This window comes from Balaenoptera musculus, chromosome 12 (assembly GCF_009873245.2).
Source record: "Balaenoptera musculus isolate JJ_BM4_2016_0621 chromosome 12, mBalMus1.pri.v3, whole genome shotgun sequence".
NCBI lineage: Eukaryota > Metazoa > Chordata > Mammalia > Artiodactyla > Balaenopteridae > Balaenoptera > Balaenoptera musculus.
The window spans coordinates 79,722,575-79,747,260 of record NC_045796.1 but is presented as its reverse complement, the minus strand read 5'-3'; the positions used below and the strand labels follow the sequence as shown (position 1 = coordinate 79,747,260).

Below are 24,686 nucleotides of genomic sequence, written 5' to 3'. Positions count from 1 at the left end.
CTCCCAGCCAGTACTTGGTGGAGCTGGGATTGGATCCCTTGTCGTCCTGAGCATGTGGTTGTAGATACTCATGTGGAAAGAGTGCAGGTAGACTTGCGGCGTGCCACCAGTATGTCACGGCACACCATGTAGGTGGAAGGGCTTGGTGAGTGAGGGATGGGTGCGGAGAGTCACGAGAGCTTGTTGCGTGAGCGGTGGGAGTTGGGGGGATGGGGCGTTATTGCTTGCCTAACTGCTGGCCCCTCAGGCTTAGCCTCTGTATTCCAGCCCCCAGGTTCCAGAGTTGCATCTGTGCATAAGTGCTTGCTTGTCCGCCTCCAGGGTAAGGGGACAGCAGAGGTGAGGGGATCCTGGTTTTGCCACTTACTACCTGGGTCAGATTACTTAGTTTCTCTGGGCTTCAGTTAGTAAAATGGGGGCTACAGTATTACTTACCTGGTGTGGTTCTTGTGAGGACTGCATTAGACACTAATACATGGAAAGCACATATCACACTGGCACATAGCTAGTCTGCATTATTATTGTTACTGTGTTGGTTGTTTTTTCTTTTCCATGTTTAATGTGGAATGTTCATCCAAAAGGAAAAAAGCTGTGTATTGGAGATTTGGGTGAAATCTTGAAGTTGACCAGTTTTAAGTAGTTCTGAAATTCAGGTGTGTACCAAGAATTATCTGGGTAACTAGTAAATACACGCCAGAGAGGTGTGGGTGGGGCATGGGCAGTAGCATTTTAACAAGCTTCTCAGTTGATTTATTTGTGTACCAACATTGGAGAACCACTGGTTGAAACCTTTTCTTCATCCTCTACTTTGGGAGGGTGTCGGCAATAACAACAAAAAATTGCTCGGATTAACCAGGCAGCATATGGTAAAAGGGAGTGAAATATCGGTTACCAGAATCTCTTCATTGATTTTCTTTCTTCTTTTAAGCTTATTTGGAGCTCATAGCATTTATCTTGAGATGACAATGCAGTGTTAAATTTCACACCTAAATTTAATTGTAGTGAGTATTTCAGCTTATTAACCAGCTTCATTTGGAAGTGAGCTACTTATATTTAATTTTTAAACGACTATACAAATAACAGTAATATATAAGTAATGCTCGTTTAGATCTTAAGACCTTTTTGAACTATTTGGTTGCCCTGGGTCTTAGTTGTGGCACGCAGACTCCTTAGTTGCGGCATGCGAACTCTTGGTTGTGGCATGCATGGGGGATCCAGTTCCCCGACCAGGGATCGAACCCGGGCCCCCTGCATTGGGAGCGCAGAGTCTTATCCACTGTGCCACCAGGGAAGTCCCCTTTTTAAACTTTTTAATTGGATTTCTTTAGATAATGTACTGTTTTGAATAACCAGACTTGGTCTTGTTAGCCACAGCAGGCAAGGTCCCAGCAGGAAGGAGATTTCATCCTGGATGGTGCAGATGAAGAGCCTGCAGGGGCAGGGAGCAAGCTCGGGGGGGGTGAAGCACCCAGGGAGTAGCAATGGTGAGAAGCCCTTAATTCTCCGGAGGTCGTCGCGGGAGCAGAGAGCTGGCCTTGAGGAGGAGGCCGGGTTGGGGCTGAGGCTTTGAGGCGGCCCGGCGGGGAGCGGGGAAGTTCCCTGACCTCTCGGCTCCCTCTGTCTTTTGGGTCTTGGCTGGTGACTTTGCTGGAAGGCAGCCGTGGAGCCTGGGTTAGCCTGGCTCTGTGCCGGCTCTTCCTCCCAGGGCAGGGGCAGAGCAGAACTGGGATGGAGGCGCAGTGGAGCAAGTGGAGGGTAACTCGGGCATCGGTTGGAACCTTTGGGAATTTGTAGCGTTGCCTTGGTGCATTTTAAATCGCTTGTAGCATTGTGATATATCCGCAAAGTGCTTGAGGCTACCTGTCTTATACATGCGTTTAGAAGATAGTTTACTCACTTTCTCATTTAATCAAACAGTTATTTCAGGGAATCTGATGATCCAGGTAACCCGATGAGAAACACAATCTAGGTTGGTTAACATAAAGCACTTTTATTATTATGTTGTTATGCCTCAGTGAGGTTTTCTGAAATTTTCTTCATCAGGTAGTCTTGGTTTGATAGAATAAACGCTTTTCATTAAAAAAATCTTTTAATAATTAAGTTTAAAATATTTTGGCAAGAAAAGTCGCTTGCCTCCTGGAAATTATACTTCTTGTTCACCTGGACTCTTGAGCGCGCAGAACACCAGGACACAGATCATAGAAGTTAGACTCTTAGGACATAATTGTTCTTCCTCCCCAGGTCCTTTTAAAGACACATTAAATTTCTGTATAAATCTGTTGCACTTTGCTGTTGTTCAGCTGTCTTCCGCTAATGCCAGTTTTACCTAGTTAATCTGATTTCTGGCCAAAAGTCTAAATCCGTGCTCTTCATTTTGGATAGATTCCTGAGGATTACTAAAGAAAAACATCTCTCTCCTTAAAGAGATGGTATGAAGATCCCTAGTGTGTGAGCATTACTCCCCCCAAAACAATTAGAATAGTTTATATGTCTTCTCTTGAGGGTTCCGGGGAGAAAGAGTCCAGGATTTTATTCAGATTAAGCAGCAGCTAGACTGGGTCTTGTTCACAGTTTCCAGAAAAGGAGAGCAAATTAATCAATAACCAGCACCTGGCTATGAGACTTGAACATACAAATAAAGGCTACATGTAAATGTTATATTGGGGTTTTTTTTGTTTTGTTTTTTTTGGAACAAGTAAGTTTCTCAGCTTGTCTTTAAAAGAGTATGGTGGAAAACAGAAACAGGTTTGGAGTAAGCCAAATAGCACCTACGCTTGGAAATCATACATTTAGATTTTAGTTTTCTGTAAGTGGGTCTTTTTCTTTCTGTAAAAGGGGAGAGTTCAAACTTTTGTGGAATCTTCTAAAAACATATTGTTTATTTTGATTTGATGCTGTTAGTAACCCCACAGGAAAGAATTGAGGCTGTCGGTTTTTCCTTGTTATACTCTTTGAATTTCCCTGATTTGAGGATTGAGTTATTCCAGAGAGAACTTTTCTCTGGTTCCTTGTTATTTTTTTTCTAAAATTAGATGAAACAGCTGTGTTTTGGTTTGTGGGCAAGATTTGCTGTCTGTTATCCTTTTGGTATTTTGCGGAAGAACAAAGTATACATGTGTATGTGTTTTGAAGAGGAATGAATTAGTTTCTCTGCTTTTTCTGGTCTATCATTGTTGAGTTGAAGATGAGAACAGCAAGACAGTTTATGTATCTGTTGTGCTTGAGGGGAGGGGAGGAGGAGAACTGAATGAATCTGAACATGTGACCAGATTCACTTCAGATGTTTTAGAAGCCAGAGAAAAAAATTTCAGTCAGAATTTTGTATTTTCTAGAGATAGATTCTACTGATACGTTTGCTTTTTTGAAGTGGGGGGGGGGGTGCAGCATAAATTAGGAATTTATAAACTAGTTTAGTTTGGTGATTTTAATGAGTTATTAGCAAAAATGGAGATTGTCTGACGGCTGCATACAAGAATGCTAGTGTGTCAGAAGGTGGTCTGTTATTTATTAAAAGTGTGCTTCTGGAACTGGTCCGGAATCTCACGCACTTTGGTCCTGTTCTCTACGGTTCTACTGTTTGGCAGCAACGTTGACCTAGATTACTTTCGGGACATACGGACACCTGAGTACATCAGCAAGCTTGAACAGCGGAAGGTGGCCATGTATTATGCCAATGTTTTGAAGGAGTGGCCCCAAATGACCCTAGAACAGTGCAGTTCTAATAGTTCCTGAGGGCCAGTGATATGCCCCCACTTTGGGTACTTCACAGTCCTTGTCTCATGTAATTCTCATGTTGACCCGTGAGGTGGCTCTTCTTAACCGCATTTTGCAGCTGAGAGAACTGAGGTCTAAGTAACTTGCTGAGGTGACACAAGCAGTGAGGGGCAGGGCTGAGGACGTTCAGGTGGTCTGGATCCAGAGCCTTTGCCCGATTCAGAATTTTAGGTTACCTTTTTCTGTGTGTTCTTTTAAAGAGTCAAAGAACCCTTCAAGATTAAGCTGTTCTTCCTTCTCTGTCTACATAAGGGTGGTAACACCCTGACACTCGGGCAGCAGTTGCTTGATTTCAAGTTCAGGGCGAATAGGTCCTCTGCAACACCCTTGGGTGTCCCCACCCGCTGGTTCTTGCTGTTCAGAGGGCTCCAGCCTCTCCTGGGACTGATGAGAGGGGGGACTTTGTGGGCACGTAGAGTCTAAACCATTCTGGATGCGTTTTCAACCCCTGAACAGCTACCCCTTTTACTTACATCATTAATTTGCTTTAAACAAATGTATTGCTGTAAAGTTTTGTGTAAATTAAATAAATAACTAAATTATACATATTTTTATTATCCTTGGAAAGCTGCTTGTTTAAAGGGTCTGGATAGTGACTTCTTTTGTAAAGGGAAGAATCTTTTTGTAAAACAAATGATTGTTTTCTAGATTATACTAACAAGTATGGATCTTTCACATGTTACCTTTGCATAAACATGGGTTTGGCTAAACACACATTTCATATAAATATGCCTAAATTAAGTGTGACTTCATATTGTACTTGATACTGTTAATAAAGAGGGATTGGATAATGGTTTTCTTTTTTTTTAAACAAATGCTATTTGTTGAATTTGTACTAAAATGTACTATAGTAGCCTTATCTCGACTAAGAATAATGTTCTTTTAAGCAGTAGATTGAGGTTCAATATATAGCACAACAGTAAATTCTTTTTGTGTCATAAAATGTATTAGGCACATGTTAATGTTCTGTTTAAATGCTAAAATTGGTGGTTTACGTGAGTCTGAAATACATTCTCTGAAAATTACAGATAAAGTTTAGAGTGAGAGTTTTTTAAAAAAATTGTTGTGGTTGAAAGGCAGACAAGCTGTTGTTTGGAAAACATAATTTTCATGTAGCCCTGGGTGAAATATTTATTTCCTGTACCTAATACCTTGCTAATGAGGCTGGGAACCCAGTTCCATTGTAATCTGTGTTCTGTCCCTGAACACTCAACAGAGACTACTCTGTAACCTCCTAATTAATAGATCCAGTGGCCTCATTTAGATCATTATTCTTTTCCAACCTCTTCGGCTACTGAGCAACTAACCTTCCTTGAATTATTTCTTCTGAGCGCCTGTGGTCATGCACTTCCCAGGTCTCCAATTTTTCCTATTTGGTTTTTACTGCGTGATTTTGTCGGCCCATGTCTTTACTGTTCATGTCTCATAAAATCCTGTGCGTGGCACTTTGCTCTACTTGCTCTGTTCTTATTTTTGATAATTATATCAGCTCCATGGTTCTGACTCTTATGCAGGATTCCCCCCAGATTTCTTTTTTTTTAAATTAATTTATTTTCGGCTGCATTGGGTCTTCGTGGCTGCACGCGGGCTTTCTCTAGTTGCGGCGAGCGGGGGCTACTCTTTGTTGCGGTGCGTGGGCTTCTCATTGCGGTGGCTTCTCTTGTTGCAGACCATGGGCTGTAGGCACGCGGGCTTCAGTAGTTGTGGTGCATGGGCTCAGTAGTTGTGGCTCGCGGGCTCTAGAGCACAGGCTTCAGTAGTTGTGGCGCACGGGCTTAGTTGCTCCACGGCATGTGGGATCTTCCCGGACCAGGGCTCGACCCCGTGTCCCCTGCATTGGTAGGCAGATTCTTAACCACTGCGCCATCAAGGAAGCCCAGTTCCCCCCAAATTTCTTTCTGTATAATCTTGACCAGCATTTCCAAGTTGATGCTCCATAGACGTCTTAAAATTTCACGTATTTCCCTCAGAGCCCTCCTCGCAGAAACTGCCTCTCCTCCTGTTTCCCTTATGATACCCTCATTACCCTAATTGTTCATGCTCAGAACTTTTACTCGCCTTTTCCCGCTTCACTTGTCATATTCTGTCAGTTGCCAAACCCTGTTCCGCTTCTGGAAGGTTGGCCGTCCCTTTCCTCCCCCTCTGACCGAGCGCAGGCCTCGCTCCTTTTTCTCTCGTACATAGCTCCCTGTGTTTGGCCCTTTCCCTCAGTGTACAGTCTGCCCTGTGCATTGCCGTTAGAGTTCTGTTTCAAAGTAGAAATCTGATTGTAATAATCCCTTGCTCAATAAGAATCCCTGTTAGCCGTTTATTAATACATTGGAGAGTCCAGACTTTCGTCGTGGGATTTGAAACCCTTTGAGGCCTGATCTCTTGGCCCACATTTCCACCTCAGTACTCGTCACACTTCCGCCATTGTCCTGAGCTCTGGCCCCATTGACCTGTTCCGCAGACATGTCCCCGTTCTCCCACCTCCTTACTCTTGCTCAAACAGGCCTTTGTCTGGAATACTTTCCTTTAGTCAGGCTTACCCATCTCTCAGGACCTGCTTGAATTAAATCTTTCAAAGTAGCTTTCCCCAGTTTACAGTTTGGAAGTACACCTGTATTGTAGTATTCATCACCGGTTATGTAATATATGTGTATCTTCTTTTCATTCTCCACTACTCATCCTAGATCGTGAATGACTGGAGAGTATGCATTGCCAGTAAGTGATTTGGTGAGGTCTTCCGTAGATCAGCAGATCTCAGGTCTTCGGACTTCTTTACACTCTTAATTATTGAGGACTCTGTAAAGATTTTGCTTATCTACTTGGTTACACCTATTGATATTTACTGTATTAGAAACTTTAAAAATATTTAGTCTATTTAAAAATAATAATATATGCATTTTAACAGAAATGACATATTTTATGGAAAATAGTTATTTTCCAAAACAACAATTAGTGAAAAGAGTGCCACTATTTCACACTTTTGTAAAACTCCTTCATGTCTGACTTAATAGAAGATAGCTGGGCTGTCATATCTGCTCATGAATTCAGTTTGTTGCATTATTTTTTTTTGGTTGAACTGTGTATGAAGAAAATCTTCCCTCACATAGATATCTCATTGGGAAAGGAAATATTAACTTGACCTTTTCAGTTAATTGTGTGTATATTCTTCGATCCTTCGCCACCACTAACCAAATGGTAATTTCTTCAAGTTCCAAAGTGGAATTTTAAGCCATATCCGTGAATTTTCTGTACCCTGTTACATTAAAATCCATTGTTCAGTTTTGCACTTTGAATGGATCTTTTACCCATATGTGATTTTATAATATGGTGTAATAGTCATTTGGAACATACTGTTCCACTGAGTTATGCAGATCTTCGAAATATATGTAATATATTTTGATCTCATCAGAAAAGTCTTTTAAGTATTTAAGCTTAAACAGTATAAGCTGTTTTATGTTGAAGGTGGCAGATGTGGGTTTTCCGAGATTCTGCTTTCACTTGAATCTTATCATCGTCAACAAGTACTGTCAGTTGCTTTCCTTGATGTGACAGGCTTCACTCAAAAAACAAACAAAACCTCGTTTGCCAAAAACTCAAGTTTGAATAACCAAGGTTTGTTAGTCATTCTTTGCAGTGAAAATAGTGTTTCATGAAAAAGGGTCAGTTCCCGAAGGTTACCGCTCAAACACTCCCGGAAATATTTTCCTTGGGGCAACATCATACCTTGTTTCACAGTGGAAGTGGTTTATGCACAATCCCCATTTTGTCATATAGAGTATTAAAAAGATGTGTATTTGAGGATCAAAATGTAATAAAACCAATACATTTTACTGCTTCATCAGAGGTATTGTTTTTCTTATTGAAGTGTAGTTGACTTACAATGTTGTGTTAATTACTGCTGTACAGCAAAGTGATTCAGTTACACACACATATATATATATAGATATACACACACACAGTCTTTTTTTAATACTCTTTTCCATTACGGTTTATCAAGGATATTGAATAGAGTTCCCTGTGCTCTACGGTAGGACCTTGTTGTTTATCCATCCCACATATAATCGTTTGCATCTGCTCATCCCACGCTCCCCGTCCATCCCTCCCCCAGCCCCCTTCCCCTTGGCAACCACCAGTCTGTTCTCTATGTACATGATTCTGTTTCATCGATAAGTTCATTTGCGTCATATTTTAGATTCCACATATAAGTGATATCGTATGGTATTTGTCTTCCTCTGTCTGGCTTCACTAAGCATGATCATCTCTAGTTGCACATCAGAGGCATTCTTACGTGAGGCGGCATCCTTTTTACTGTGACAGCAGTGACCACTGCTACAATTTGGTGCCCCTGCCTTGATTTTAGCTGAAGTGGTAGAAGTTTTACCCATCATTGGTTCTGCATTATTAGGGCAAGTGTCTTAGTATTACTTTAAAAATAGTTTTGACCTTGTTGACTCTCTGCAAGGGTCTCAGGGATCTCCAGGGGTTCATTGGCCACACTTGGAGAACCGCTGGTCTAGATCATCGTCCACTGGAGTTGTGCGTTCAGGTTTTCTGTAGACCAGACCTAGAGCCTGGACAGTTAGAATTAGACATTACCCCCCAGTTAATTTAATTCCAATTCCATATCAAGAAGTTGAGGAAGCTGAGGTTTTGAGAGGTTAAGAGACTTGCTAAGGTCATACAGCCAAATAAGTGGCAGAACTGAAAAGATAATTCCTCTTAATTCAGGAATACCTCTTCATTCAGAATTCATTTTTTCTGTCAATATTGTGCAGTTTAAAAATTTAGAGGTAATTTCAGAGATATTTTATATAAAGCTATGGCTAGAAAGTAAGCATTTCTTTTTAAGCTATAGTGTGGATACTGTCCAATAGAATTCTTAGGGGATAGATTTTTGAACTTTGTGACCCGGAACTCTGGGATCAGATTGCATCTATCTTTTTCACCTCTTTTTTTCATCTAGTTGACTATGAAATTGCTTGCTGTGATCAGACGGAAGATTAAGTGAGAAATTGAGATAATTCAGCGATTAGTGTATAATCATTCGTAAGAAAAAACTCAGTATTTACCGTGGTAAAAATCAATATCATCAGTTTGACATTTGAAAGAGCAGGATATGATTATATAGAAAATTGAAAAATAATTGAGCATCTTTTGGAGAGTATTTTTTTATTTTTTAATAGATCTTTATTGGAGGATAATTGCTTCACAATACTGTGTTAGTTTCTGTTGCACGGCAAAGCGAATCAGCTATATGCATACACGTGTCCCCATATGCCCTCCCTCTTGAGCCTCCCGCCCACCCTCCCTATCCCACCCCTCTAGGTGGACACAGAGCACCGAGCCGATCTCCCTGTGCTATGCGGCTGCTTCCCACCAGCTGTCTATTTTACATTCGGTAGTGTATATATGTCGATGCTACACTGGAGTTCCTAGGCTATTGGGTAGAGCTGGGTCTTGGTGCCGAGATGAGGAACTGCGTGTGACCTCACTCCGATGAATGTTCCCTGGAGTCTGAGGTTCTCTGTTAGTCCAGTGGTTCAGACTCAGAGCTCCCACCGCAGGAGCTTCAGGCCCGACCCCGGGCTCGTGAACCAAGTTCCTGCAAGCCGCCGGTTCACTCTGGGGTTCCTCCCGTCTCCTTGGGCATCAGAGTCCCCTACCAGCGGCTGGCAGGCGCCCTAGTTGTGGGGAGACGCTAACTCCGCGTCTTCCCACACCGCCATCTTGACTCCACCTCCTTGGAGAGTATTTCTTTTCAAAATCATTTTATTGTGGAAAGTTTTAAGCGTATTCAGAAAAGAAGAGCATGTGAGCCACTATGTACCATCACCCAGATTCAGCAGTTAACAACTCATGGCTAATCTTATTTTACTTTTTAAAAAAAAATCTAATTATTCCCCCTCCCCCTGCATTATTTTGAATCAAATTCCAGATATCATTTAATTCATCATCTATAAGCATTTCAGTTTGTAGGAGAGAGTACTTCCTAAAACTTGTAATTAGGAGGCTTGGTATTTAAAATAAGTTTGAATTAACTTCTCAGAGGTCTTTTCTAGCCTAACCAACAAAGCCAGAAACAAACACCTCCTGTTTACACCCTGTCATCTCCTTGTTCTTTTGCCTTATTTCTCTTTCCCTTACTATAAAAATTTCTACCAGCTGTTTCTGTTTTTCCTCTGTTCACTCTTTTATTCACTGCAGTATCATTTCTGCTTCAACTACTGTATACTGAAACTGCTCCAATATTACCAGTGCCCTTCCCATTTTCAAATCCATTAGCTTATTTATTTATTTATTTTAAAATAAATTTATTTATTTATTTTTGGCTGTGTTGGGTCTTCGTTTCTGTGCAAGGGCTTTCTATAGTTGCGGCAAGAGGGGGCCACTCTTCATCGCGGTGCACGGGCCTCTCACTGTCGTGGCCTCTCTTGTTGCGGAGCACAGGCTCCAGACGCGCAGGCTCAGTAGTTGTGGCTCACGGGCCGAGTTGCTCCGCGGCATGTGGGATCTTCCCAGACCAGGGCTCGAACCCGTATCCTCTGCATTGGCAGGCAGATTCTCAACCACTGCGCCACCAGGGAAGCCCAGCTTATTTTCGATTATCAGCCTCTTCTGAACCATTTGATGGTGCTGACAACCTTCTCTTGTTCAGACTTCTTTCTCCTTTGGTAAAGTACTCTCTTCCAAGGTGCTTGCTACCTTTCTGTCTACTTTTCCCCATTGTTCCTTTCTTCCCTATTCTTCCTTTAAAATGTCAGGTTTCTGGCCTCAGTCCTGTTCTCTTTTACTTATACTAGTGATTCTCTATTCTTTCAGACTTGGGACCCCTTTTTCAAAACAGTTGTTTTGTAATACCCCATTTACTACACTGAAATTAAGCAATCTACACATGCATGTGTATGTATATATGTATATGTATATACATGTATACATGTATAATTAAGAATTATATATACATGTATATACTATATACATGTATAATTAAGAATTAATATAGTGATGTAACATAAAAGAAGTAATTATTATTTGTATTTATCACAAATGTAATATTTATATTAATAAACAATATAATATACATATAACTTAAATATATATTTATATTAATTAGGTATAAATGCACGTATTTCAGTATGTGAAAGCTTAGATGCTCTTATACTGTAAGTCAGAACAAAGTAATCAGTCTCTAGCATCCATATGTAAAATAGTCATGAATGCAGCTACTGCAGATTAGACTAATGTAGAGGTATGTTATATTGGTAAGTCAAATACCACGATCAGCATTGCTCTGTAACATGATTTTCTCTGAAATAATAAACATCTTTTGGTAAGGACCCAAATAAAAGACAGTCTTCTCTCAATTTATGTGATATTTTATTTCTGGAAAACTCCGTATATATTAAAACAGTGCAAAAATATTTTAGATTTGATTCTGGGCTCTACTATCTTCTCTAAGTTTGCTATGTATTTTGCCTTCTATATATCATTAATGGCATCAGAATAATTTGAAGTGTAAAATGTAAAAAGCTCTTTATACCCTTTCCACAGGAGCCATATCAGTTTGAACTGTCCTTTTAGACACTTGCTTTGGCTGCATTAATTTTATTGGATCATCTTCATTAATTCATTCTTGAATGATATATAACTGTCTTCAAGTGAGACACTGAAACTTCTAAATTGAGTAGAAAATACAAATAATTAGTGAAATAATAAAAACATTCTGATATAAATTAGAAAATATGATAGTTGTAAATAGTATATATGTAGTCCTTCCTTCCTTCCTTCCTTCCTTCCTTGAGCCTGCTTCTTCCATCTTTCAGATTTACAATTAAAAAAATTTTTTTTAATTTATTTGGCTGCGTCCAGTCTTAGTTGTGGCACGTGGGATCTTCGTTGTGGCATGCGGGCTTCTCTAGTTGCAGTGTGTGAGCTTCTTTCTAGTTGTAGTTCGTGGGCTCCAGAGAGCACGGGCTCTTCGTTGCAGCATGTGGGCTCTCTAGTCGCGGTGCATGGGCTTATTAGATCCCCTGCGGCATGTGGGATCTTAGTTCCCCGACCAGGGATCGAACCTGCATCCCCTGCGTTGGAAGGCGGATTCTTAACCACTGGACCACCAGGGAAGTCCCTGTAGTTCTTTTTAAAAATAGCACATGATTCACAGATTCCACTCAAATTAATAGCAGTACATTGCACTTAATAATGAATATATTGGGGACTTTTAAAAAGGCCGTATCTGTTGCAAAATGCATAAATAACTTTTTATATATACTTTTAGAATATTAAGGTGCCAATAATCTGCTCTGTTTTGGATCTGAATTTAAATAGAAGAATTTTTCTTTGTTTTACAAGAGAGATTTGCCCCAGATGTAGATGATCTATTTTTTTCTTTTACCTTCAAGGGGATTGTGAGTCTGAGAATGAACAAAGGTTAGAAGTAAATTATTGCCGTAAAATATGTTAATTATTTTGCTGTAAAGAGATACTAGAGAGAGAGATTGTCATAAAGATACATAAAGAGATACCTATTTGAAAAGATGGCCAGAAATAATTTTATCATGTTGTTTATTATTATAGAGTTAAGTATCTGTTGTGCTCTATTTAGTATTTAAACTTCTAAACTACTCCTTTTTATATACGCTTAGTTTTATAGACATTTTCCGATGACTGTTATTTGTGTAATTGAAAGCTAGATGTTTTAATTGATTTATCTTTCTTGATTTTTTTGATGTCAAATTGACAGTTTAGCTGAACCTTGACAGATAAAAATATAAAGAATCTTAGTGTTGTAAACAATGGTAGTGTAGATGGTTTTGCCCAAGAAATGTATAGAAATATAGACTTACAAGATACGCATATAAATTAGCAATGCTTTTCCTTACAAAAGTTTTCTTTGAAAAAGGATTCTGCAAAGTGCCCTTTTACTGGCCTCTGCTAAGGTGTGTATATATTCCAAGAAACTGATTAATGAACAAAAGGGAAAGAAATGAATGAATGTATGTTTTAATTCAAGATACGTTTATCTGTAATTGTTCCTCATCAAAGCTCCAGTATTTACATTTGGACACCAGATGCTAAATGTTTTCTCTGTGAATAAAATTTAAGGGGAAAAAAAATCAATCAGAGCTACAACCTGAACATTAAAAATTCCCCCAACTTGTATAAGACAATATGAACATTTCCCCTTATTCCTCTCTGCAATATAAATGAGAATTGGGGGTGAATTTCCAAATAATTATTGTATCAACATGAAAGTGATTGAATTTCCATTTGTTTCTGTTAGAAATGAAAGAATAAGTTGTATGGTTGTTCTCAAAATCCTGATGCCTGGGCCACAGCCTCGCCCCATTAAATCCCAGATCCCGGAGGGTGAGACCTAGGTGTCAGTACTTTTGCAAAGGTCCCCAGGTGACTACAATGTGCCGTTCAGTTGTTTCTCTTTTTTATGTTGAATCTGTGTAAATAAAACTTCCTGTCAAAAACTGAGGAAACTCTTGGTGACCGAAGTGTTTTAAAAATTCTGTTTTTATACACTAATTAATAAAATGTTCAGTGTCTCACGGAGGACTTAAAAAATAGAGCACATTCTGTGTTGAGACTTAAGAATTACTGAAAATTATTAAAATGGTATACTTGTTAGTCATTACAAAATTTGGAAGTAGAAGTTCATTCTTTCGAATCTAGTATTTTGTTTCCTGGCAGACCATATTTAAACCACTCTAAACAGGTCATTCACGGTTTTATCTTTATCTTAAAGAGCTCCTGAGATGAAGTTTCCGTCACCTCTTTTTGTCTCTGATTCTTCGTGAAGGTTCTTCACGTCTAACCTAAATTGCTGTATTTTTATATTTTCCCTTCTGGAGATGTAGGCCATTTGATTGTTGGTGTGTGTGTGTGTACAGACACACCTACATAAACACATTTTTAATCCCTATTCATATACTTGAAGACTGATACTACTGTTTTTTTTAGTCTAAATAGCCTAAGTTAGGTAAAGTTTCTCCATGCCAATTAGAAAATTCTCCATTTTGACTGCTATTTTAGGTTTTAATGTAAAGGAAACATTTTACCCTAGAAATCATTGTTTTTACTAATCTTGCTGATAAAGAGAAGGCAATGGTGCGGAAGTGACTAAAACCAGTTCCGAAACAGTGTGGAGCCCCCAGATTCCGGAAGGGCTGGGAGCACACAGCATCACGAGCACGTGTGGAGGAATCAGCTCTGAGAAGAGTGGGGACGTGTTCAGGTGTGGATGACGTTACAGGTGCATTTTCGGCTGGAGAGGCAGAGTATTGAGGGATTTTATGCCTTATTGCATAAAACAGGGAGACATTAGGTCATCACAAGTTTTTACAGGGTGGAGGTGATACTGGGGCCTTATTGAAACGCTAAAGTTTGCAGATGGTATGTGAACTGTGTCAGTGATCTTGTAATTTTGGTAAACGTACAGATAACTAAAGCAGATTGTTCAATTACCTTGTTCAGAGATTTGGATTTTCATTATATTTACTTGACTTTGCAGAAAACATTTAAATTGATTCTGTGAGGTTAGAAAGTGACTCTACATTTATGTATATGTGTCTCTTAAAAACAGACTCGGGCTTCCCTGGTGGCGCAGTGGTTGAGAATCCGCCTGCCAATGCAGGGGACATGGGTTCGGGCCCTGGTCTGGGAAGATCCCACATGCCGCGGAGCAACTGGGCCCGTGAGCCACAATTACTGAGCCTGCGCGTCTGGAGCCTGTGCTCCGCAACAAGAGAGGCCGCGATGGTGAGAGGCCCGCGCACCGCGATGAAGAGTGGCCCCCACTTGCCACAAAGTAAAATAATACCGTTGGTGCAAATACTGTGCTAGGGATGGTGGTGAAAGGGGAGAATGAAAGAGAGTCTTAGCAACTTGAAATTTCATATTCTGGGAGAGGAGGATGCTTACATATGGAGGGTCTTACAAACACTTGATTGAATAAAGTTATGCCTGTTCCTCCAATTATAATAAGTAGTAAATAAGAATTGAAATGTTTGACTTATTAACCCTAAACTTCACAACTGAACCATTGTGGAGAACTAGGGTTCAGAATAAGAGCCACATATTTGGAGAAAATTTTAGGGGACTGGAATTGATTAAATTGAAAAAAAGACTGAGGTGATTCAGATATGTTTTCAAAGACAGAAGACAGTGATCACTTATCAATCAGCATTTTTTAGTGAAGACAGAGGAAAGCTTGATCTTCAGTTGCATTATGAGGGATTTAGACCAGTTTATTCATTGATTTATTTAAAGTCACTTTTCTGCCTACTATGTAGAGGCACTATGCCAAGTTCTAGAGATGCGTTTCTGATCAACATAGACACGATCTTACAATCATTAAGCTTGTGTTCTAGCAGGGAGACAGACGTTAAACAACTGTTTATCCTATGGCTGGCTGGGCTTGAATGGACCAGCTCTGTGGGTGCTGTGAGAGCACTTGATGGGGAGGAAGAACGGTGCAAGGTGGTGCTGAAACATTAGGATGGTTGTAGAATACCTTTGTGGACTAGTCAGTCCTCTTTTAAGCCCCCTCCTCCTAGGAAATTAACTCATCATTGGTTCATTGTGCAGAATCCGCATAACCAAAATGAAGTGAAGAAGAATCTTTGATCTTTCTACCATGTAGAGACAATCACTATTGTTGGCATTTTGGTGGATGATATTTTAGTTTTTTTGTGTGTGTGTATGTGTGTGCCTATATATTCTTTTTTTTTTTTGGCTGCGTTGGGTCTTTGTTGCTGCACACGGGCTTTCTCTAGTTGCAGCGAGCGGGGGCTACTCTTTGTTGCAGTGTACGGGCTTGTCATTGTGGTGGCTTCTCTCGTTGCGGAGCACGGGCTCTAGGCACGCGGGCTTCAGTAGTTGTGGCACGTGGACTCAGTAGTGTGACTCGCGGGCTCTAGAGCGCAGGCTCACTAGTTGTGGCACACGGGCTTAGTTGCTCCGCGGCATGTGGAAACTTCCCGGACCAGGGCTCGAACCCGTGTCCCCTGCACCAGCAGGCGGATTCTTAACCACTGTGCCACCAGGGAAGCCCAATTCTTTACGAAAATGAAATTAAAGTAACCCCTACGCCCTTTTCGGAAGGCCTTAAAAGTTAAATGCATTTTCATTTCCATAAGGTGATTTGGGAAATTTCATTTCTATACCTGGAATTTATGATTCTTGGGTTCTCTGACTACTGTTGCTGTATAAAGAAAAATAACTACCCTTAGATACCAAAGTGCCGTAATACTTTGCTATAGCCCCACTTAATAACTACTTGATAATTTAAGTAGATGAATGTCCATTTATAGCCCAAGGCAAGTATGCTCTTATTGAGGTGTTGTAGATAACATGTAATATACATGTTTGTTGTTTTAATTTGTATATAACAAAATGGTTATGAATTTTGTATTTATTTTTCTAAGGATATTATTTGAAAGCATGATAATGCAATATTTTTGTACCAACTAGGATTAATGAACTTATATTAATTATAGCCCTGTACAAAGTTAAAGAATTGTTAATTTCCTTCCTGTAATCCAATAGTTTGAATAAACTTACCTTTCATTTGTGACATATTCTTTTTATATATTTGTGTGACTTTCTGCTACCAAATTGCTGATATCCCTTTATATTTTATGGATCTTTTTTTGCCAGTGGTAGAAAATGAATGTAATTTAGTGTTTTATGTGGCTATTGAGATCTTTAAATATTGAAATATACTGAAGCAGCATGGATGTTTTTAGTTTTCTACCTTTTAAAAAATGGCTTCTTAAGTAATGATTAGAATTTTACTGTGTATTTGAGAGAGTTTTCCACTTAGCTTTTTTTTGTTTGTTTGTTTTTGGCCGTGCCTCGCAGCTTGCTGGATCTTAGTTCCCCGACCAGGGACTGAACCCGTGCCCTCAGCAGTGAAAGCGTGGAGTCCTAACCACTGGACGCCCAGGGAATTCCCTCCCCTTAGCTTTTTTTAAAAAATTTTATTTATTTATTTATATTTATTTTTGGCTGTGTTGGGTCTTCGTTTCTGTGCGAGGGCTTTCTCTACTTGCGGCGAGCGGGGGCCACTCTTCATCGTGGTGCGCGGGCCTCTCACTATCGCGGCCTCTCTTGTTGCGGAGCACAGGCTCCAGACGCGCAGGCTCAGTAGTTGTGCCTCACAGGTCTAGTTGCTCCGCGGCATGTGGGATCTTCCCAGACCAGGGCTCGAACCCGTGTCCCCTGCATTGGCAGGCAGATTCTCAACCACTGTGCCACCAGGGAAGCCCTCCCCTTAGCTTTTAATATCACCCCTTCCCTGACTTTTGTGAGGTGGGGCTTAAAACCTTGGGGGATGATTTAGCTGTAAAGTGTGCAAGATTATGCTTTGATATTATCACTTGCGCATTGTAAAAAAGGTGCTGTTTTTGCAATCCTTAGTTCTGTCCCAAGAGACCACCGTGCTCTTTCCAGTAAATATGATCCTTCTAGGACTTGGAGTTTGTGGTTGCTGGGTTGCCAGTGGTCAGGCTAGAGGCTGCACAGTTACTGGACCGAGCAAATTCCTGTCTGGCTATTAGCAGGCACGGAGGAATGCCTGCAGGTCAGCTCCGGGTTGGGAGTGGGAACAGAAGGTGCTGCCTTGGCTCCTGGCGTCGGGGGCTGGGCTGGCGTTTGTCCCTGGATACTTTGAATGAGACACGTTGGCAGCTGTCCAGATTGGAAACATACCTTCTCAGGTTCCAGGCCTACCTTGGCTCATCTGCGGGCAGTGTGGGGATAGCAGTCCCCAGTGGACGCCTGGCTCTGCCCGAGCTCGGTCTCCTGCCCTGAGAGCTGTGTGGCTTATCTGCGGACAGTCTGGGAGCAGCTTTGCCAAATACAGGTCAGGAGGTGCGTGTGACCTGGAAAAGGGTCCTCTCCTTTTCCAGTTAGGCTGTTCAAGGCTTGAGCTTTATTCGTTTGTTATTTGTTAATGTTATTTTGTTATTGGTTAACAGTTTTGATGGTTAGCTCTACGTTTGTTTGAGGGAATATGGCTTGTGTCAGAAATGCGTAGTGCTACCCGTATAGACCTGTGGAAGGTGGCTTTTTAACGGAGTTAACTCATGCATTCCTGGGAACAGTAATTAGTGATACTTACGAGTAGTTTGAATCCTGACGTGCAGAGCGTGTTGGAGTTCTGTTTTATTTTCCTGGAATGTGCGGCACATCACTGCTTTAAGATTTCATTCTGCTCATCTTTTAATGCTCTGTTCAGAATGGGTCTCCTTTGTCCTGGTCCTTGTCCTTCACTGTCCCTTCCCCACCCGGTCCCCACCCCTGGCAGTTCTTTGAGCACTTTGTGTTTCTCTACAACACAGTTTACCTGTCTTTCTCCTTCGGCAGGCTGTGAACACTCTGATTTTATTCTTGTGTGTTTAGGGCCTAGTACTTGGCCCTGTTGTTATATAGATGCTCAGTAACTGTCTATTCAGTGAATAATTGAATCACGAATTTGAACTGTGAATATATTGTCTACTTCTTTTAAAAAGTTTTTTCTCCAAATATAAATTCTAGGTCATCTCGTCAACATAAACCCTCTCAGAGGAGTTGAGATTAGGATAGTCAAGGGGTTAATGAGCCCAGGTACCTAGAATATTGCTTACAAAAAAGCCCTGAAACTAGTAGCAATGGTAATAAAGGACTTTTAAAGGAAGATGAAACTGGAGCTGAAAGAACCCTTTCTTTAATAATTAGGGAGGGTGATGTGATACGGGATGTGCTGGGGAGACAAGATCTGCTTGCTTGCATAACTTAGGGTTCGACCAATCATTTTGAAAAATTAGAAAGCTAAATTTAGTTATTTGTGTATATTCCCCTTTTTGACCTCCATCCTGAAGTTTTGTGTACTACTTTTCCCAGCCTGAACAAGTCCAACCGTGTAAGAAAGACTGTTAAACTTGTTAACACATACACACTTGTAGCACCAATTAGAGTTTTCATATAATTTATGATATTTTTGGATGAAAGTTACTTTAAAGATAACTTTTTTTCTGATTATAAAAGTGGTAGCTGTCCTTCAGAAAATTTGAAAAATGTGAAATGTGTAAAGGAGAAAAGAAAAACCATTTATAATGCCATCACTTAGAAACAATAAGTATTCCTATTTTAATATATATATTTAAAAAACATTATTCATTCTTATTGTGAAATCAGAGAATTGTTATGCTCTACTTTCTTTTTTCCTAATTAACTGTAATTTATCTGGAGTTTATTTTGGAGCATGGTTGAAAAATTATTTTAAAATTGTAATATTTAATCATCTTTCTTTTTATCACTAAGAAAAATCTGATCTTTTGGATCGTTTTTAGGGAAATTTTATTTTTTAATTCCTCCACATTCCTTTTTTTTGCCACGCCACGCGGCATGCGGGATCTTAGTTCCTCAACCAGGGATCGAACCCGTGCCCCCCATAGTGGAAGCTTGGCGTCTTAACCACTGGACCATCAGGGAAGTCCCAGTTCCTCCATATTCTTTATTAAAGCCTCATGAAATTTTTTTGAGTAATATCTTTTACACTGTGTTCATTTTAATCAACTAATAAGTGATCTGCCACAACAGATCAAAACAGTACAGCTGGAGTCCATATTCCCCTGGACACTACCTGGTCTCCATCTGGAAACTAAGCATTGTTTTCATTTTGGTGTGTATACCTTTGTATCTTTTACTGTGATTTACAGCTTTAGGCTTGTAGAAGTATGTCGTTTTGTATGTGTGTCTTGACCTACGAATACTCTGCAAAATGTCCCGCAGCTTCGTTTTTTCATGTAACGACAGGCCTTAGGTGGCCATGTTGAAAGGTTAAAATCCACTTTACTGCTTTTGATTGTGCATGGTTTTCCGTAGTCCAGATATTGCATAGCTGTTCAACCATTTTCTTTCTTGCTAGACACTTAGATTGTTTGCAGTTTTTCCCTCTTATTTACAAGTGCTACAATAAATAGTCTTGGTGTGTCCTAAGAAGTGCTGGTTCAGAGAATTTACCACTCTGTAGTCTCACTAACAGAACAACTCGATGTTATTGGATTTTAATTTTTAATCACTGTGATGAGTGAAAAAAGTATCTCGTTGTTTAATTATATATAATAATATTTTTCTTAAGGGGAAATATCAGAATGTAATGATAAGGATGGAAAAAAATATGGTTTTCTGGTATAAGTCTTTACAGAGGCATGGCTGGCTGTTTGAAATAGAGACTGTGTTTAAAAAGTAAAAAATACTGTTTTGAATTTGTGATTGTGTATAAAGAAGCACTTAATCCCTCCCCCCAATTCATTTTAGTTAGCTCAGTTTTCATTTCACTCAAGCTGTAACACAGGGAAAAAAGTATTCTTTGCTTTTCAATTTCTAGAATCAGATTTCTTAAAGTCTAAGACCTTGGGAAACATTCGCAAACTTGACAAAATGCAGCTTGTTTAATAAAATATGGAACCAAGATACCATATTATATTCTGATTTAGAGGAATGGAGAAATAAGAATACATTTTAGTAGTTTGGAAAAGTGGCAAGTAATGGATTATTATTAGAATTCAAATATTGTACTCAAGAGTGTAGCATTTGCAGTGTTAAATTTATTTAAGTATTTTGTACGTGTATCATTGATTTTTGGTTAGTACTGGCATGATCTATATGATAAGTTAACTGAAACAAATATGAATATGGTATTAAAAGGACCTGATCATAAACTACCCAGCTAAGTTTGTAAATAGTTCCCTCTGACATAAATTTCACTTTTGTTAGTGCTTTTCTATCTCCATTTCGATTAAGTTACTTATTGTGGTCAAAGTCTAAAGCACCTTACAAATATTGTACAATATAATATATTTTCTTCTGTATCTTACGGTTTCTTGAGAATTGAGCAGAAATGAATTGTTTTGTTTAATTATTTTTAAGGTAGTTTTATATGTCTTATATTGATTTAATGAAAGTAAGTTACAGGAAAGCTCTGCCTACACTTTTCTTATTTCCTGGTGCGAAAAAAAATGCTTTAAAAGTGAATCAGAATATAAGGTAATCACTCCCCTAACTATTTTTACAGCCGTTTAACTTTGTTAATTAAATTCTTTTTTTAATTTAATTTTTATTTTATATTGGAGTATAGTTGATTTAGTTGTGTTAGTTTCAGGTGTACAGCAGTAACTTTGTTAATTAAATTCTTATCAAAAATGCTTTTTAAAAAAGATAAACACTTTCAAAGACAGTATGTTTAAATGTTTTAATTCACGAAGTTGCCTTCCATTTGTGATACTTTATTGTAATGTGTCAGTTTTACTTCAGGAACTATATGTTGTGTTTGTCAACATTTCTGGGTAATGGCAAAAATCATTTTTAAAGTAGGATACTTAAAATATGTGATGTTAAAATTCTACTTAAGCATATGACCACTTCTTTGCTCTTTACCAAGGTGGCGTATGTGCTAGATTTGCAGTTCTGTAGAGATGAACTAGTAATGGTACACATCTGCTTCCTTGGAAACTTTAATCTTAGCATCTGACACTATTGTTTGTACAGATTCTAACCTAACATACAGCCTTGTTGAGTCATTTGGATTGAAGAGGGCATTGGATACATATCTCTTCGATCAACAAGTATTTAATAATTCCCTATATACGATATACTGTATTAAGGGCTGGCAGTATATGAACAGGCAGGACATGGAGAGAGAACTCTAACGAGAGATTAAAATTTAACAACAAAGTACAGAGCAAAACAGGAACTAATGCTATTCTCTATAAAGTTGAAAGCAGGTCTAGAGGAAGGAATACCTAATTCTGAGGATTATGGTGGAAGCCTTCAGGGAGGAGAGATTTGCTTGATTTTTGAAGCAGTGAGTAGAAATGCAGTAAGTGAAGGATAGGGGAGAGGTCTTTCTGGCAGGAGGAGTGCAAATTGTGTGCCTGCAAGGGCGACTTTTTCAGGGTGTTTGGGGCACAGAATATATGCGACGTGCAGAAGCTGCTCGGGGGAGAAATTGACCCGGTCCGGCTGGTGAGAGGGAGACCCCCCGGGCGCCTTCGTCTCCAGAGTGGAGTCTGGCACATCGAACTGTGCTGGGCGATAAGTCAGCTTCCCAGGTGCGCAGGTCTGCATGTGCTTCTTCTCGTGTCGCTTGGAGAAACTGTTTCTCTTCGAGATAAGATAAGACAAAGGCTTGGGAGGGTGGGGACGTCACCGAAACCGAAGAGGAACAGATGAGCAGCTGTGCTGGAGTTCAGAGCGAGACTAATTATTCCGAGTAACCTTACTCCAAATATTAAAGGGAGGCGAGCCTTACAAAGTGCAGGGCGGATGATGGAGATCCCTTCGCAGTGGGTTTCACAGTTCTCCGGCTTTAAGGGAATTTTCATAAGCACATTTCCTTTGCCTTGAGAGCTGAGTTTGTGCTGGGCATTTTGCTGGAAGTTAGAGACAGGTTAAAATACAATTAATATTCATTAATTACCTTAATTTGTATCAGTTTAAAATAGCTTTATGCTGTGGTTTTATTTTGGTTTCTGTCTCTTTCTTACCCTTATGTTCAAGATGATGGTATCTTACTGCTGCTTCTTGCACAAAATCTTGTTGTTGATCTTTTCTCTGTAGCTGGTTAAAAAGAAAAGTGGAAGGATGACTTGTGATTTATCATTTATATATGGTGATGATCACAAATCTCTAATGTCCCCTTGCCTGCCGTTCATTGAGTCTGGCGTGCTGAGTTGCTGTTTTCCTGACCAGCGTGTTGCCCTGGTTGTTACCTTTCATCCTTGCTCTGATACCCCATCCCTAGATTCATGTTTCCTTTCTCTTCTTTCCTTTTTCCCTTTTCAGCCTGTTTTCCATCTGTCCTTGTTTCCTTGCCCTATATCTATTATTTCTGTGCTAACTATCTCTTAAGCTGAAAACAGATTCTCTATTTGTCGGACCAGGGGTTCTGGCTGCCTTCGTGAAACTCTCCCAAAGTGTACTTGCTGCAAATTTAGCTTTTCACAAAAGGAAGAGCCATAGTGTCTTTGATATCTTCTGAGGGCTTTTTAGTCTCTCTTTCCTCAAAGTGCCTCTAGTTTTCTCCCAACGCTTTAGTTTTGCCCACTGTCATAAGGTCTTGTTTTGATTTCAGATGAGAGATACTTCATGGATTACATGATTGGGTGCCCTGAACCGGTAACCCCACCTGTGAAATTAGGACATCTAAATAGCCTCGGTAAATGGGGCTTTCAGCACTCCTCCCTCTGTCTCTTCCTGTATTTTGGTGGAGCTCTTTGTTTTTTTTTTTTTCTTTAACATCTTTATTGGAGTGTAATTACTTTATAATGTTGTGTTAGTTTTTGCTGTATAACAAAGTTAATCAACCCCTCCCTCTTGCATCTCCCTCCCACCCCCCCATCCCACCCCTCTAGGTGGTCACAAAGCACCAAGCTGATCTCCCTGTGCTATGCATCTGCTTCCCACTAGCTATCTATTTTACATTTGGTAGTGTATATATGTCCATGCCACTCTCTCACCTCGTCCCACCTTACCCTTCCCCCTCCCCGTGTCCTCAAGTCCACTCTCTACATCTGTGTCTTTATTGCTGTCCTGCTCCTAGGTTCCTCAGAACCATTTTTTTTTTTTTTTAGATTCCATGTATATGTGTTAGCATACGGTATTTGTTTTTCTCTTTCTGACTTACTTCACTTTGTATGACCGACTCTAGGTCCATCCACCTCACTACAAATAACTCAATTTCGTTTCTTTTTATGGTGGAGTAATAATCCATTGTATATATGTGCCACATCTTCTTTATCCATTCATCTGTCGATGGACACTTAGGTTGCTTCCATGTCCTGGCTCTTGTAAATAGTGCTGCAATGAACATTGTGGTACATGACTCTTTTTGAATTACGGTTTTCTCAGGGTATATGCCCAGTAGTGGGATTGCTGGGTCATATGGTAGTTCTATTTTTAGCTTTTTAAGGAACCTCCATACTGTTCTCCATAGTGGTTGTATCAATTTACATTCCCACCAACAGTGCAAGAGGGTTCCCTTTTCTCCACACCCTCTCCAGCATTTATTGTTTCTAGATTTTTTGATGATGGCCATTCTGACTGGTGTGAGGTGATACCTCATTGTAGTTTTGATTTGCATTTCTCTAACGATTAGTGATGTTGAGCAACTTTTCATGTGTTTGTTGGCCATCTGTATTATCTTCTTTGGAGAAATGTCTATTTAGGTCTTCTGCCCATTTTTGGATTGGGTTGTTTGTGTTTTTGATATTGAGCTGCATGAGCTGCTTGTATACTTTGGAGATTAATCCTTTGTCAGTTGCTTCATTTGCAAATATTTTCTCCCATTCTGAGGGTTGTCTTTTGGTCTTGTTTATGGTTTCCTTTGCTGTGCAAAAGCTTTTAAGTTTCATTAGGTCCCATTTGTTTATTCTTGTTTTTATTTCCATTTCTCTAGGAGGTGGGTCAAAAGGGATCTTGCTGTGATTTATGTCATAGAATGTTCTGCCTAGGTCTTTGTTTTAATAATGAAAGATTTTACAGAGGGGGGTAGTTTCCACCTCTGAGATGGCATTTGCTATCTCTTTTGCTATTGCCATTGTAGCCATCCTCTTTGCCTCAGTAGTACTGGCACATGCCGTAATCAGAAGAGGCTTTGGGCTATGTCAAGAGGTCAATAAAATCAATTATTTTGACGACAACAGCAAGGCTCCTCTACCAATGTCTAGGATCCACCCACCTGTGGTCATTTTTATTATCATTTAGTGTTCGCTAGCAGTTTTGAGAGAGTTAGAAATCATCTAGATTGGAGCACAGTTACATGAACTTATATTTGTGAATCTTCTAAGTGGGGGAGAGCAAAAAGGCAGGCTGTGTTTAAGGGCGGAGTCAGATTTCTGCTGTAAGGTGAAGGGCTGGGCAGGAGAAGT

General features: G+C 39.8%; 1 protein-coding gene across 8 annotated transcripts in view; it reads left to right on the top strand.

Moving 5' to 3' along the window:
* MYO6 (myosin VI) overlaps positions 1-24,686 on the top strand; it is a 139,978-nt gene that overhangs the window by 6,018 nt on the left and 109,274 nt on the right. For all 8 annotated transcript variants that reach the window (XM_036871312.1, XM_036871311.1, XM_036871310.1 and 5 more), the window contains exon 2: positions 1,369-1,484. In XM_036871312.1, the coding sequence (XP_036727207.1) occupies positions 1,482-1,484 (3 nt within the window). In that variant the 5' untranslated portion in view covers positions 1,369-1,481. The remainder of the gene's footprint in view (positions 1-1,368; positions 1,485-24,686) is intronic.